Source organism: Anoplopoma fimbria, chromosome 9, assembly GCF_027596085.1.
Source record: "Anoplopoma fimbria isolate UVic2021 breed Golden Eagle Sablefish chromosome 9, Afim_UVic_2022, whole genome shotgun sequence".
Classification (NCBI taxonomy): domain Eukaryota; kingdom Metazoa; phylum Chordata; class Actinopteri; order Perciformes; family Anoplopomatidae; genus Anoplopoma; species Anoplopoma fimbria.
The window spans coordinates 4,722,563-4,739,628 of NC_072457.1; the positions used below are offsets into that span (position 1 = coordinate 4,722,563).

The 17,066-nt window shown below is 37.1% G+C and overlaps 3 protein-coding genes across 3 annotated transcripts in view; 1 reads left to right on the top strand and 2 right to left on the bottom strand.

The window, feature by feature from the left end:
• Window positions 1–426: 426 nt before the first annotated feature.
• Window positions 427–6,990, bottom strand: LOC129096175 (dynein regulatory complex subunit 4-like). Its single transcript, XM_054604866.1, has 11 exons — window positions 6,898–6,990; window positions 6,662–6,751; window positions 5,289–5,486; window positions 4,285–4,491; window positions 4,131–4,185; window positions 3,836–4,041; window positions 2,925–3,092; window positions 2,170–2,256; window positions 1,890–2,099; window positions 1,018–1,083; window positions 427–824 (listed from the first exon to the last, which is right to left on the bottom strand). Exons 1-11 carry the CDS (start codon window positions 6,898–6,900, stop codon window positions 678–680), a joined length of 1,437 nt encoding a protein of 478 aa, XP_054460841.1. The 5' UTR covers window positions 6,901–6,990; the 3' UTR covers window positions 427–677.
• Window positions 6,991–9,166: 2,176 nt separating this feature from the next.
• LOC129096468 (tektin-1-like) lies at window positions 9,167–15,055 on the top strand. Its single transcript, XM_054605260.1, has 7 exons — window positions 9,167–9,332; window positions 9,424–9,589; window positions 10,813–10,941; window positions 11,023–11,169; window positions 12,062–12,287; window positions 13,345–13,541; window positions 14,896–15,055. Exons 1-7 carry the CDS (start codon window positions 9,167–9,169, stop codon window positions 15,053–15,055), a joined length of 1,191 nt encoding a protein of 396 aa, XP_054461235.1.
• A 160-nt stretch (window positions 15,056–15,215) lies between these two features.
• Window positions 15,216–17,066, bottom strand: part of LOC129096342 (uncharacterized) — a 2,029-nt gene continuing 178 nt past the window's right edge. The window contains exons 2-3 of the mRNA XM_054605108.1: window positions 16,071–16,798; window positions 15,216–15,927 (exon numbers count right to left, since the gene is read on the bottom strand). Coding sequence (XP_054461083.1) covers window positions 15,904–15,927; window positions 16,071–16,798 — 752 coding nt within the window. The 3' untranslated portion in view covers window positions 15,216–15,903. The remainder of the gene's footprint in view (window positions 15,928–16,070; window positions 16,799–17,066) is intronic.

Here is a 17,066-nt window from a genome sequence, read left to right on the forward strand (position 1 = left end):
TCCTCATTATGGGGCTAGAGGAAAATCGGGATCATTCAAAGTCAGTAGGATTCATCCTCTGAGGACCATGAATGTACAAAGCATTGTGCCAATCCCTGAAAGTTGAGATTTTTAAGGCTAGCGTGTTTAAAAACTAAATGAAACTAAGTGATAATATATTTCATTTATGTTAACCAGACGTTTTTCGACTTAAAGAAGAAATTTAACTTAAAGAACCCAAATTCAGCAACGAGACTTAATACGTTGAACTAAAAATGGTTATTGAAAAGACACCAAATAAATTGAAAACCAAACTAATCAATTTATTCAAATGCCCATTGAGGAAATAAGAGATTAAAGAAGTCACAAATGTCTCTCAAATGTTTTGATTCAAAAGGTATTTTGACAAAAGTATAGTTTATTGTTGTTCAACAACATAAGACACAGAGTTTACCTGGTAAACATCGTCACCAGCAGCATCAATAGAAAGACGTGAATTCTCAGCAGCAGGATGTTTAATAATCAGGATAAAGAGCTTCAGAAAGTTCATTAAGAAAATCAGCCGTAAACTGCTTATTCGTTATGTCATGTGACTTGTAGGAAATGATCGAGTGACAGAGAGGTAGAGAGGTCAAGTAGTTTGTGATGGAGAGCATCCAGGTAGAGCAGGTGAGTGTTCACCTGACACCTGGGCGAGTTCAGGGTTTGGAGGCAGAACCCGGAGAGTTCTGTACCCGAGTCTGTCCCCCCAGGACCTGCTCCGAAGGCCTGAAGGGGAAGTCGTACAGAGGGACGCCCAAAGCCTTCAGCTTCTCCTGACAGGTCTGCAGCAGGCTGTCGTACTCCTGCAGGTCACACACACACACACACACACACACACACACACACACACACACACACACACACACACACACACACACACACACACACACACACACACACACACACACACACACACACACGCTTATTTAATTCAGCTGACTGATTACTCTCTGGATGATTAAATAAATGCGTGAAAACACTTTTGAGTTAACTGACCTGACAATCTCGAGCCAAGTCGCACTGGAAGGCGTCGATGGTGGCTTGTTTAGACTCCAGTATTTCCTACAAGCATGAAAACACTTTTCAGATATTTGTTCTTGTAAAACACCGAAAAGTTTAAAAATGATCCTAATTACAAAGAAGAATGACTGCAAGACGTTTTGGTTTGTCTGGAACACACCAAGGAATATACACAGTCTGTATTGTTTTGATTTCTTCTTTTTAATTTCCGGACCACTAGGCATAAGAAGTGCATTGCAACAAACAGTACAGGATATCATGATTGGAGATTGCGCAATGTTTTCTATTTTCCTCAAGAGGAAGAGCATGCTTTATTTTGATATTCTGAACATTTTTATTTTAGGATTCTGCACCAGTTGTTCCACGTGAGGTTTAAAAGTAAGACTGCTGTCTAATTAAATTCCCATATGTTTATAAGATTGAACAATGTCAAAGTCAGGGATATTGCTGTATGTAAATTGACAACAAGAAGATGTAAAATAGATCTAGAACATTCTTGATAATGAAACACATTCAGTAAGTCTGATGTCCTGCAAAGTAACGTTAAAGGGTAAATTGTAATCTAGACATTGCTCGAGTTGGATAGAGGAGTGTGTCATCTGTATAAAAACAGATATTATTGGTCTGAGTTGGAGTGATGATATTGTTTAATTTATAAGATTGTAAATAAATAATATAAATAATAACGGACCGAGTATAGAGCCCTGTGGGACCCCCTTGGTTATTAAAAGGGTGGTTGTTTCTGTTGGACAAATGTGCTCTTAGCTGCACTTAGTTGTTTGAATGCACCTTTGTGCAAAGATTCATTTGGTTTTAGTGAAAGTAGGATAAAAAATAAATAAACATACCTCGAGTTTGTTTGCCGCCCTGCTTCCTGCCGTTTGGTCGATGTTGGAGGCGGAGAGTGCGGCGCAGAGCTGAGCCTCCTTCTTCTCCACAGTTTCGGTCAGCGCTGCCAACTTCCTCTCCAGCAACAACTGCTTCAGTCCGCTCTTCTGCTGAATGTCCAGGATGGCCTCCGTCTGCTTCTTCAGCAGCTCATCGCGCTCCTGCTGAACCTGAAGAAAGCAACAATATGAAAACCTGCCGAAGTTGAATGAAGGTAAAACGTGCGACGTAATGGTTTACCTTCTCAAACGCCTGCAGCAGCAGCTCATGCTCCAACGACAGGTCCCTCAGCTCCTTTTCAAGGACCTTCACTCGAGCTCTAGTCGCCTGTCAGACACATCATCCGCAATATGAAGTAAGATTTATGATTTTAGGGGTATTATGTTCTTAGTTTAGTCATTCCAGTCAGTTTTAACATTTTAGTCATCTGTTCTCACTTCCATTTCTGTTGAATAAATGCTCCATATAACTATAAAATTGTCAATGACACCAACAGTAAGGCAGGTAAAAGCAGACCCAGGAATTGTAGATGTAACAAAAATGTATAAAGGAAGGGTATAGATTTTAAAAGATGTAACTTAATGTAAATATTTAGGGGAAATTATTATCAGCTGATTAGTATGATACAACATTCTGGCTATAGTGACCCCTAGTGGTGAAATGGAAAAAAAGGTCAAACCCTAACATCCAAAAGTGTCCACCATGCTCTTGGGTCTTTAAATGTAAGTTATTAGTTAAAAAGATGATGAAACTAATGTGAAATATTGACTACTGTATAAACATAAAATAATGTAGTATATTTACCTTAAAGCTAAGGTAGTAATAAACACTAATGCACACAAAAAATACTAAAAATCGCAGAAAAAACAAACAAATATCCCAGAAGATTTCATCTACACGAGCTTAACTTTTCATTCAGTATATTTGTAACTAAGTTAAGATAGTGATGTTTGATGTGTATTGATGCTTTTTGAACTAGTGTGACGTGAACGCACCACGATCCTAGCTTTGGTCTGCTTGTACTCTTGCAGCTGCTTGCGTAACTCCGGAAGCTTCTGCTGGGTTTCCTGCAGAGACTCACTCAGAAGTTTGTTCTCCTGCCTGGCTGTTTTAAGATGTCTGTCCACTTGGGAGTGAAGCCTCGCCGACTTTGAGAGTTCTTCCTACCGAACAACAAACGAACCACGTGGCACATGAAACAAGTTCTCTGAACATCTTCACTGCATGTAAAAGTCAGCTAACAAGTCTTAATTAGTACAAGTAAAAAAAAAAATCTCAAATAAATGTGATAAAATTCAAATAGACAAAAAGTGACAAAAAAAATGCTAAACATTTATATGACCCAAAATAACTTTATATAAACTGCAATTAAGATAAAATAAGATAATCCTTTATTAGTCCCACAGCGTCACTGTTGGTGTTTTTTTTTAAACATAATTTCATCTATCATTACTGTAAGAAATGTTTCATGAATTATCAAATAAATACCAATAATTAAATTCTAGTCTGGACAGAAGATGCAAAAAAGCTAAAGCAACTTCATGAAACAATACAAAATAATAATATAAGTAAATTAAAAAAATCTAACTCAGGAAACCTTGACTGTGAGGGCAAAACATTTAAATATAAAAGATACAAATCACATTGTTCATTTTCTTATCTATCTGTAGTTTGTAATGTCATCTTATGTGACATTTAACATTGTCTGAATAGTATAACCCAACAAGAGTGCAAACACTGTTCACTAAAAATGAAGTAAAACTACATTTATGGCACTAAGGTCCTGTTGAAAATCTTCTGGTTTTTCATTTGTTCTACTTCAATGTGTTTGTCCTCTGTTTTTTTTTTTTTACTCATCTATTCATGTTTTCTTTTCTCTCTGTGGTGATTCTGTACCGTCTCGTACCTTCAGCATACTCTTATCCAACAGTATTTTGTTTTGAACAGAGGAGTAGTAATCCTCGGCGCCTCTGAGAGCTCTGTCGTGTTGCTTGATCAGAGTCATAACGCGACTTTTCATTCTGTCCTCCAGGTCGGTGACATCGGCCTGCCGCTTCTTGGACTCCGCTTCGGTCATCGACTGCATTTTCTTGTGATATTTGATCTCCATTTCTATTTGAAAAGCAACAGAAGGGGAAAATGTTTAACACAGTTTATGACAGTAGTTTCTGAATTAAATTCAAGGAGTTGGATTTATTCACCTCTGATTTTTTTATCACAGTTGTTTACCAGCTCCATTAACTCCACCTGGTGCTTCTGTTCAGAATCAAAGGGCGACAGGTCTGTGGTGACGATGCTAAATTATAGAAATAAAACTAGAGACAAATGTAAAAACGAAAAAGAAGCCAGCCTCACTAGCTTCAGCTCCTTGAGGCCGTTTTCGTTGTAGCGCTTCTTCTCCCTGAAGTCCTCCTGCTGGCAGCGCAGTTCTTTCCGAAGCCCGAGGTCGGACTCTGCGTGCTGGTTCTGGACCAGCGTGTTCAAGGCCACGCCGTCCACCTTCATCCCAGAGATCGTACCGTGGTGTTCAGACAGGACGTGCTTCAGCTTCTGCTTGTACACCTGGACACCGGCCATGAAAATAATGTTTTTAGTGGTAAAATTCATGCAACTATCAGATATGATTTAGGGTAAATAGGAAATTCAACATATGCAATTTAATCAGTTCAATCATGTAGATATGGTGTGATCATATCCTGTTATGTCTTTTAAAGAAGACATTTTTAGAAAATGTAAAAGACAATTGTGTGTTTTCTGGTTCTTCTTTAGTTAATAATTTTTCAGCTCAGATTTATTCTATAACCTGTTTGGAAAATGATTAACCCCTCACTGCCTTGATTTAAAATCAGAATCCAGCAGTACATAAAGTCCCAGAAAAGTAAAGAATAACCAAAAGAATATTTTTGATGTTGAAGTAAACCAAATGGATAAATATAAAAGAATGTACAGTTTGCAGATGATTTTAGCAGATAACGGTATGGACATAGATTGCACACTACTAGTAAGCAGTAAATAGGAAGTATAAAACTAAGTAAATGTATTTATTTAGTTGCATATTTAAATATTTCTTGGGATTTTTATTCCCTTCAATTATCTTTTGGTTACTCTCTGTTTCTCTAACACTCTAACACAAGCCTTATAGGCTTTTTAAACGTGCAATTTAAAAAATAAAAACTTGATTATGAAAATGTTAAATACGAATAAAGCCCTGCAGTAAATTGTAGTATTGTCTGTGTGTGTCTTTGTGTGTGTGTGTGTGTGTGTGTGTGTGTGTGTGTGTGTGTGTGTGTGTGTGTGTGTGTGTGTGTGTGTGTGTGTGTGTGTGTGTGTGTGTGTGTGTGTGTGTGTGTGCAGCTCACAGTAATCTCCACTTGGTGGCGGGCCTCTGCCTCCTCTCTCTCTCGGTGTCTGTTCCTCAGCTCGGCCTTCGTCTCCTCCAGGCTCCTCTTGGAGATTTCCCAGAAGGCCTGGATCTTGTCCCTCTCCAGCTGGAAGTAGCTCCTCTCCTCCCGCTCTCGGTCCAGCTCCTCTCGCAGGCGGACGATGTGCTCCTCCAGCTGGAAGGTGGCAGAGACATTTGTGTCAAGTTTTGTGGGGTCGTCATGTGAGCTGAAGAACAGACGGTGAGTTTTTCCTGAACACAGCAGAAGGCGGCAGCACCGTGAAGCACATACAGTAAGAGTGGGACAATCGGGGCTCCTGTAGAGGTCTCTGTTAAGATGTCCTGAGCATGTTTTTTATTCTTCTTCTTATTATTATTATTACTGCTCCAGATCTGTTATTGCTGATATTCTCCCTTACAGAGTTTGACATTATTTTCATTTCTGGTACATAATTGTTTTATTGTTTTTCTCCATCATAATATGGCTGCACAGTGCATACTTAGGCTACACTAAACTAAGTTGATGTGAATCATTTGGTGGCAGGAAGCTTTGGAGGAAGAGTCGGACAGTCTGTCTTCATCTGCTGCATCAGCTGTTTAATTCATTCTTGACCATAAGTAGAGCTGTATGCAGTAAGATCATATTCATTCAGGTGCTCAGTGCAGCCATTACAATTTGACACTTCTCACTGTTACTTTGCTGGTATACTCGTGTCAACATTGTTTCTGTATGTTTTCAATATATTTTTAGTTTTCGCACATAAGATTTATAACAGGGAACATTCTACTGCACAATGAGCACTTTTACTTTTCATAACTTTGCGTACATTGCGCTGATTATACTTACATACTTCTACTATGGTAAGGTTTAGATTACAGAAGTATTTTCACAGTGTGGTATTAGTACTTTTTACTGAAGGATCTGAATACGAGGAAGTATTCTGATTACAGCTCACTCTCTGGACCTGTAAGTGACTTGTACTGGAGCACAAAGAGAACATTTAGTGACTGTAAGAAAACAGTATTTTCATTGGGAAATCAACTGCTGAACAGTTTGGAGCCCTGTTGTTTTTAGGAAATTGTTAAACTGACATAAATGTCTTTTATAACTTAAGTTAAAGGTTCTGAAAACAGTTAAAATAAACTGTATCATATAAAACCAAAACATCAATGAATAATAGTTGATTCTCAGCTTTTTAACCCCCACAGTCAGTGTTTCATTTCCACCACATTGTGTTGGAGTAGCTTACACAACAATAACAACAACATGTGTCTTTGTCTTTACTTGAGCACAGTTTGCTAGTGGTGAGGCTAAAGCTAGCTGTGTTAGCATCACTCTGCAGCTCTGACCTGGTCCTTGGACATCTCATCTGTAGACAGCCCGTCCACCACGGCCGAAGACTTCCCCTTCACGGCCTTCTTGCTTTTATTCTTGGGTGGCTGGAGAGGAAAACACATCAACATGTAGCTGATGTTAGCTTAGCTTAGTCTAGCTTAGCTTAGCTTAGCTGGCATCTGGCTGAAGCTACCTCATGCTAACTGTTATACACAACTTTATAGTTTTAATACAAACATTGTTTTCTCACCATCGTCGGATATCCTTCAGGCTCACAGTAGATGTAGTTAACAGGAGTTAGCCTGTCAGCTAACACGTATCAGCTGAGACCGTGAATGTACACATGAGGGGCTGCCATGGCAACGGCGTTTTTTTCTCTTCAAAATAAAACTTTATTGAATTAAATTCTGCATTGTTTACATTCCGGAGTGAAAAAGACACTAAAATAAGATACGTGTAAATACGTAGCGTTAAATTAATTTATATATTAATTGAAAAATAAAAAATAAAAATAAAAAGGTTGCCTATTATTTACATAGAGATTAGAAACCAAACATATCTTATGACGATACCTCCCCATGAGGGGCTGCCATGGCAACGTCTTTCTTTTCTCTTCCAAATAAAACTTTATTGAATTAAATTGTGAAAAATGGCACTAAAATAAGATACGTGTAAATACGTAAATTAATTTATACATTAATTGAAAAATAAAAATAAAAATAAAAAGGTTGCCTTTTATTTACATAGAGATTAGAAACCAAACATCTCTTATGACGATACCTCCCCATGAGGGGCTGCCATGGCAACGTCTTTCTTTTCTCTTCAAAATAAAACTTTATTGAATTAAATTCTGCATTGTTTACATTGCGGAGTGAAAATGGCACTAAAATAAGATACGTGTAAATACGTAAATTAATGTATACATTAATTGAAAAATAAAAATAAAAATAAAAATAAAATAAAAAGGTTGCCTATTATTTACATAGAGATTAGAAACCAAAAATATCTTATGACGATACCTCCCCATGCTGCCATGGCAACGTCTTTTTTTCTCTTCAAATAAAACTTTATTGAATTAAATTCTGCATTGTTTACATTGCGGAGTGAAAAAGACACTAAAATAAGATACGTGTAAATACGTAGCGTTAAATTAATTTATACATTAATTGAAAAATTAAAATTAAAAATAAAAATAAAAAGGTTGCCTATTATTTACATAGAGATTAGAAACCAAACATATCTTATGACGATACCTCCCCATGAGGGGCTGCCATGGCAACGTCTTTTTTTTTAAATAAAACTTTATTGAATTAAATTATGCATTGTTTACATTGCGGAGTGAAAAAGACACTAAAATAAGATACGTGTAAATACGTAAATTAATGTATACATTAATTGAAAAATAAAATTTTTTTAAAAAATATATTTTTTTAAATTTTAAAAATAAAAAAAATAAAAAGGTTGCCTATTATTTACATAGAGATTAGAAACCAAAAATATCTTATGCTATACCTCCCCTATTATAATTAGAATTTAATCAAAACTGTCAAATATAAAGATGCTTTATGAAGTGTCACCCGTTGCCATGGAAACGTGAGCTGTTTACCTAGGACAGGTAGACAACACACCTGAAACATCTGGGAGGTTTTCAGCTGCACCACATGCAAGGTGAGGTGAAGGGTGAAAGACTGCAGGCAACAGGCCTAACTAATGTTTTTAGGTTTGTTTGTTTGTTTATTTATTTTTTTGCTGTTTTTATGAGTCTTTTTTTATATAATGCAAGTGAGAAAGTATGTTGTGTTTTTTCAAACCAAGATAATTTTTTCCAATTTTAGATGTTGTGTTTTATAACAAAGGTTAAGTGATTGCTAAAATAAAACATGTCCCCATTTTTACTGAGGATTTTTATGACTTTTTTTGGAGTTTTAAAGGCATAATTAACAGGAATATTACTAATCGCCTTTTTCGAAATTCAACTTAATCACTCATAATGATCATAACAACAGAGTATAACATACATCTCAAATCTCAATACATTGAATAAGTCTCACTTCATTCTTTGTGTCGATAATTTAAATGTATATATTGATATTATTTGTGTTTTTAAGCTACCCACATACAGTTCCTGTTCTCAATAATAAGAATAATCTTATTATTATTGTCAGTCAGTGGTTAGGTGTTGAAATAATTTTTCTAAGAAACTTAATATGTAAAGACAATGATTGTATATGTAATGATACAATAATAATAATAATAATAATAATAATAATAATAATAATAATAATAATAATAATAATAAAAATGCAAAGAAAATCTAAATATGACCATCCTCATTGTTTACATTTAATTACATAATGTCCTTTTGTAATGACAGTAAGGCCACATTAGCATTAAATCAATGAACTATTCAGTATCTGGACATTAGGCCTACTGAAGGCTTTTCTGATGGTATAGCTAACTAGTTAGTTAGCAGACTTTAATTTTAATGAATTTTTTTCTTCTGTTTTGAAGCGAGAACCATGTCTGTCCCAGATCGCAGTCCCCACCAGGTCGTTGGACCAAATCTAGTGGATATGGAGGTCATGAGAAACCACTCCGAGCTCTTCAGAGCAGAATGCATGAGGTTAATCATGGAAACGTGCACAGCATGCAAGCGTATGCAAAATGATGACAACAAGCAACTAGGTAAGTAAGGGGAACACAGCGTATTTACACTAAAGGGGGATGGGGACTACAGAGGTGGACTGTAGTGAGATTTTGGTCTTCTGCTGTTCAGATCAGCGGGTCAGAGACATCCAGTTTCTGGAGAAGGAGTTGGAGCTGAAGTTGGAGGAGATCATTGTGGAGATCGACGTCCTCATAAGGTTGCAGAGCAGAGTGGAGATAGCCCTGGAGGCCTGCAAAGAGCCTCTGAGAGTCACCATTGTCTGTCTGGAGGAGAGGTCAGTGGTGGAAAGTGATGGAGAAGAGAGGATCCAGAAGAATGATGCACAATATTTTGCTATTTTACTTAAGAAACCTCCCTTGCTACTCACATCTATGCTGTCTTTTAGATTTCAAATTGGGAGCTATTCCCATAGATTTCACCCATACTCCATACAGTCTAAAAATTCCACACCACTTTCTATTACTGTGAAGCTTATGAATAGTTAAAAAAAACATTACATTTTCAATTTAGAAACAGGTGTGAAGGCCAGGCTAAACCTAAAGCAGTCGCTGTTATGTATATAGTCAAAATGTACAACTCTACAACCAGGAAGTTGTCCCAAAATGACCAAAAAGAGATTAAAGGATTGAAATTTGGATTTTTCATGTTGATTTTAAAGGGTTCATCCCAAAATCAAAATTACATATTTTTCCTTTTACCTGTTGTTCTTTTTATTGATTCAGACACAAAGGGAATAGGAATGTCCTACATATTCCACTGTGATCACTTTCATCTTGACTTGTAGTACAATGTATTTTATTCTGTTTACTTGTGGATTGTATATTCGTATCTATATTTCGTCACCTGTAATGTCTAATTTTTGCTTATTCCAGCATGTTAACATATTGTATATTTATGCTGATTTCCATTAACTCTGTCCCTTAAATAAAAAAATAAAATAAAAAATATATATAAAATTAAAATAAAAAAATAAAATAATAATAATAGAAATTATAATAAAAATTAAAAAAAATAAAAAAAAATAAAATAAAATAAATGAATAAATACAACACAAACCCCAAAGATTTGAAAAAATCAGCAGCGATGTCTCCTTCCAAAAATCATTACACTGTTTCTCAAGACAAGAGCCGTTTCATTTAGGGACTATTTAATATGTAAAACATTTATTTTTTGATATTTGGGGTGAACTGTCCCTTTTACAAAGTACTGATATGCTGGTTTATTGTTGGCTGTAATCATTCCTCCTCTCCATACGGTACACTATGAGGAGATCCCTTTGTAGCCCGACTACACTGTACAAACAATTCATTCTTAAGGTTTAGCTGCTATTATGAGTTATATAAATGAAGTTCTTTTGAAAAGCATCGTTGTAAACTGGCAGAATCAGGGCTAAAACACCGTTCAACACAACAAAGAGAGAGAGATTAAAGACATTTAGCTGCAGCAGCAGTAAGGACAGGTGTAATAGTGATGCTCTTTTTCTTCTCTCACCTGCAGAATGAAGCGCCTCCCCTCTGAGAGGCGACATGACGACGTGGACAGAGAGCTGCTGAAGGAGAGGGAGGTCACCGAGGGAGCGGCCTCCATCCTGCGGCGCGTGACAGAGCAGATCACTGAGCAGATCCGGTAAGAAGAGGTGCACCAGGTGTGATCATTATACAGACCGTGTGAAGGGAGGTTTTACAACGTTCACTGTCTTGTTTCCAGGTTGAGCCGATCCATTAAGTACCAGCTGGAGCAGGATATGAAGGCGAAATCTGAGGCTCAATGCATCGACAACTCCTGTGCCTTAATGACCACGGGATCCATGGACAACCTGCTGAGGCCCAAAAACAACCAAATTGTTCTGCCGAGGTGAACTACCAAAAACTACCAAAAACTACCAAAAAACAGGAAAACGACAAAGTCATTTAAAGACTGTGTACAATGACAGCTTATACCTAGAAGGGGGTCGAACTGTCCAAAACTGTCAAACTATCTCCTTATTCTTTATTACAGTATGATTTATCCCATTCTGTCATACTGTAATGTAGTTTGGGAAAGTACTATTCCTACAACTTTGCAGAAAATGTTGGTCCTCCAGAAACGTTTTGTTAGGATTGCAACACGTTCAGAGTCACATCTGCTCCTCTATTTCAGAAACTTCAGATTCTTGCTATTTATGACATCAATATTTTTCCAACTTGTGTTTTCATTCATAAGATTCTTTTAGGTGAAGGAAATATTCCTAATATTCCCAAAATTAAACCCAGCTTATTCTCACACGCACACAGATGCACACATATGCACACATATGAACACACACACACACACACACACACACACACACACACACACACACACACACACACACACACACACACACACACACACACACACACACTCACTCATTCACATCATTTTTTTCTTTCTTTCTTTTTTTTTTTTTTTATAATGTATTGTTATTATAAATCATATCTTGTAAAAATGCTTTTTCAACAATATTTCATACCATATGTATATTCTTTTTGTATTCGTTATACTATTGTGAATTTTTATATATTATATAGGTGGAGGCTTCAAATAAGCCCAGTGGGCTTTCTGCCTCTTCCTGCACTGTAATATTATTTATCTATGTTATGTTTTTTATATTTTTCAATTGTGCAAATAAAATAAAATAAACTATTCACATTCTTCCCCACAGATCTGGGAAGTGAAAAAAAGGACTGTTTTATTAGCTCCATGTTTCCACAATTTGTCTTCTCAGCTTGGCAGTGACTCCAAAGCAGTGGGAGAACATCTCGGACATCAACATAGCCAAAGCGGAGCAGCAGAAGGCCGACTCCCTGTCCCTGAGGGCCCTGGTGGACTCTGTCCTGGAGCAGACGGCCGCCGACATGCAGAAGCAGGTCCAGGCCACGGCGACGGCCCTCCAGCTGAACGTCCAGGAGATCAGGTCTGCCAAGAGCCAGATGGAGGATCAGCTGGTCAAGGTAAGGGAAGAGGAGTGTAGGGTTTCATTTAGGATGGACAGACGGGTTTATTCTAACAGACTATTGGATTCCTTTGGGTCATAATAATGAGGATAATGGTGATTGTTAAAACGTAGTGTACCAGTAACATAAGAAGTCATAAAGTCAGCAGACTGAATCAATAATTTCAGTTACACAGCAATGTCTTTCTAAAGGTTTGCTAACAGTGAATTGGATTAAATAAGGCTGCTTTTTACGCTAATAAGCTTTTTATTTGTATTATTTCCTCTTTGAAAGGTTCAAAAGTGTCACCTTAAAGTATCTAACTTTCTATTTAAATGTGGTCAAACACCTCAAGGTTCATCACTGGTAGAAAGAAATAATTAGCTGTGACTTCACTATGTTCATTTTGCTAATTCTGAACATTGTTTAAAGGGTTGCTACATCCAAATGACCAAAAACAACCAAATTTCTCGTTTATTCCTGGTGGTCAAGCCATGATGTATCTTTGCTATTTCTTAACAAGAAATTGTACTGTAAATTATTTACATACATTATATATGTCCCTGGATTATTTATGCTGATTTTTTTTCTTTTTAATTCAACTCATAGTTTATGTATTTTATAGCTGTAAATAATAACGTATAATAAATGTAGATGCAGAAATAAAATAAAAAAAACAAGGAAGGAGAAAAAGTAAAAAATAAATTAATTTTAAAAAATAAATAAAAGTGAGTTAATGTATTCCTATATTTGTATTTTTCACTCATCATAAATATATATTTTTAGTTTCACTTCATTTTTGAGGCCTAAGGCCATTTAGTTCTTTCAAATGCAATTTTCCGTCATTTCATCATATCAGTAATTTCATCCAATTTCTCTAATCTGCTCGTCCATGCTCCTGTGGAAGGTGCATCGTCATGTAGCCAATGTGCAGTTACACATTTCCTAGTTGTAAAACAAAAGAATATTCAGCAAATATGAACGTCTACAATCTCCAGGGACCACTCACAATTCTATCTTATTATAAGGTGTAAGTACAGGTTGACCCTGTTATGACACCTTCTTTCCCGTCTAGATTCTCTGTGAGTTTGCCAGCCAGCAGAGGATCAGAGAGGATCTCCAAGTGGCCATCGTAGAGAACCAACGTGTGCTGAGTTTGGCCCAGGCCCGCCTGACTTTGCGCCGCCAGAGGCCGGCTAAAGAGCAATGCCACGATCCGGCTCAGTCCCAGCTGCTCGCCGAGGTCCAGCAGCTCAACGCTCACATCAACAAGTAAGACCAGAACACACTCGCCTCTGATGTGACGGGAAAAGGAAGCAAATGTTTTATAAAGGGACACGGTGGAAGTTTAATGATGTCAGAGTGGACACACGTTTCTACTATACCAACACATCTAGAACATAAATACAACAAAGGGAAGAAATCAAACATTATGATAATGCAAACGTCAATTTTAACATTTATTAATGATTATTAGAAAGTATGTGTAGCAATAATAGCATTATGAAGTTTTTTTGAATAGAAGAAGTACAAGGGTGTAGCCAGAGTTTAAGAATGACTGAGTTTATTTCCTGTATTTCTGGACGTGCAAAATGACACCATTTGAAGACAGAAAAAAAAAGTTGTGAGGCATATCATACAAACAATGACACATTTATTTATAACTGTGAGCTGTGAATATTATACTCAGCTCACACAATACAGCGGTGGCCATTTCCTGCTTTCTGGTGAAGTGTTTATGCACCAATTTATGGCGGAAATGTCTTTATTTATGTAAAGAAACAACTGAAAATGTATTGCTTTCAAATATTTATTCTCCTGAAGATCAACTTTTCTCATTTAGCGTTATCTCTGATGAGTGAACAGACATCTAGGCTTGATTTACTCTTTGTCTTGTTGTGTCTTTTGTTGTGGGGAAGTAACCTCCTAAACATGCATGTAGCTCCTATTCACCTCAATGATACATTTATATCTTTTTGTTTAATTTTGAAACCTCTTGACTTTAACAGCTCATATATGTTTCAGCAACATTTCTGCTCTTGTTCAAAACTTTATGCACACTCAAAACATTTCCCACATTTATGCATTCTTTTTTTTTTTTACGACGTTAAGATTAAATGAGAATAAAGTCACAATATCTTAAAAAAAAATGACCTGCACTGTAGTCTGCTGTGCTTAAGAGAAACGTCTGTGTGCTGCTCTTTATTGGAGGTGGAAAACCCCCCCAAAAATGTAACACTTCTGATCATCCGGCATAAATCTCACCTTTGTGTGGCTCATTGTCTATAAATAACGGGGACACAGCTCCTGATCAGGAAAGACGCCACAATGCAGTCCAAACTTTAAACAAGTCAAACTAACTGTACGTCAGAAAAACATCTATATAATACAGGATTGTCCTTTCAATCTAGAGAGAGAGACCTCTACAGTCATGGGGCAGCATAAAAATGACTTATTTACACTTCAAAATACTCTAAAACTAATGGTTTGGATAGGTTATATATGTCATTACTGATTTAAAGAAACACAATTGTGCTTCTTCCCATGTGCTGTTGAGAGATGTAACCATTAATGACGAGTTAATACGTGCCTTAATCTCTTCATCTCTTCATCTCTGCCCTCTCAGACTGCGTGAGGCAGTGACTCAGTCAGAGGACGAGCAGAGAGCTCTGGTTCGCTGCCAGCTGGAGCTGCATGAAAACATGGCGATCAAGGCCAGCTCGCTCTACATCGATGAGGTCATCTGCGCCCAGCACAGGGAGACTCTCATCATACATAGCTTCTGAGATAGAGTCCATATGTTATAGCAAGGTTAATATATGTGCAAATATATGTTTTTAAAGCCTTTTATATGAGACTTTATCTGCAACTCATCGTTTTCAATTCTTTACATAAACTGAGAAAATTGCACAAAAAAGACGTTTCTTTTTTTTTTATTGGTTTGGACAGAAGCAATTAGCATTACAGTTTAGTATTTGTATTTAACAAAAGGAACATTACAAAGTTATCATTACAAATTCCAGAGATCCATTTTCTAATATTCTGAATTAAATGTTTTCTCTTCTGTATTCATGACTTAAAGACAATACAAGTTCCTTAAATTCTTTTTTTTTTGTTACCTGTGAAAACAGATGAAAAAAATTGGTTCTAGCAGGTAGTTGTTTTTTTGTCAGGGTTAATTGCATCATGTAATGACACAAAATGTGGCTACAAGAGGCTAACGTGCATCACTACACCATGTTCTAAATAGCACTAAAAACACTCATGTTTTCTTCTGGGAAAGCTTTAAATGTACATAACTTGCTATCACAACATATGTAGCATTTCCGACCTGTTTTCACAGATGGAAAAAAAGAGAAATTAAGGAACTTATGCTCGGTTAACTCTACACAACATCCACACTTAACAAAACACCACAAAAAAATGTAACTAAACAAAACAATTATTATTATTATGGTGGAGAACTGAGGATGAGTTAATGAGTCTCACAGCCTGAGGAAAGAAGCATCTCTTGACAGGGGCAGTGTGTCTTTGTATTCTGTGCAGGCACCTCACCTCACCAATATCACTGATAGTCGGTATGAACCAATAATGTTCTGGGTAGTTTTTAGTCACCCGCCTTTATTGTTTCCAGTCAGGCTGCTTTTTTATTTCTCTTCTGTGAAAGGAAAGCAGAACTTGGCACGGGGAATAAAAAAATACAGCAGTTTCTGAGCTTTTTTTCATCTAGCTGATGACCATTTTCTATAAATATCAGACTACCAAGTGTGAACTGATACTGACAGCGTCTTATTCACTCACATTTCCTGTCTTTAGTGGGTTTTGGGCGAGGTGATACACGCACTCCTCACTGCTGCGTCCTTTAGTAGTGAGCTTGTTAACAGTGCTGTACAGGGTATTATTGGGTGGTGTGGAGGTGCTTTCCATTTCCCTGATGCTTGTCGAGTAGTATGGACTTTCAAAATAAGACTCCCTCGCTGGCTGCTCCTCTCCACATTCAATCTCCTCATAAATCACCTCAGGAACAGTTTCGTCCAAGTTGGTGGTTTTCTCCATTCTGTTTTTGAAGCAGAATTTCAGGGTAAAGATCAACAAAAGCACCAACGCAACACCCACCACGACACCAACTGGTATCTTCCAAACATCTGAGGGTTGTTGGTTCTCTGCGTCTTCAGCGTTTCCCTTCTGGTCTGGTCCAAGGCCAGGACCCAGTCCGTCATTTATTGTCCTGACTGTTACATTTCCAGCATTAGGACCCACCGTGTTGGTATCTGTTATCACGTTCAGATATACTTTTGCTGTATTACACAAATACACCGAAGTATCAAAGGACTTAACATTTGTTATTACCAGTGAATTGTCTGTCAGGGAACCGTAGCGCTTGTCAGTTTTCTCCTCGACACCGTTTTTGATTTTTAAAAGAATCACCTTATTACCATTTATGAAGCGGCTCCATGTTACATCTCCCTTCCAACAAGGACAGGGAAGTGTAGCCACTTTGTTCTGCAGCACAGTCACTTCAGGAATCGCTGTAAAGTAGAAAGGACGTAATAAATAGGCTAGTACATTTTTGCTGAACGTTTCTGTTAATTGTCTTTATGTCACTGTAGGTCGTTGGCTTCTGAAAGACCCCAACAGCCATGACAAGCTTGAGAACTTATTTTCTCATAGGAATTTTTAAAAATCTGTCTTTTCCCTTAAAAAACTCAGGTAATTTCTTTGTTTCACCTTCATGGTGCCTTGAAGTGGATTCATATTTACTAGGCTAATGAGAAACGCCCATTTAAACAGCCTGAT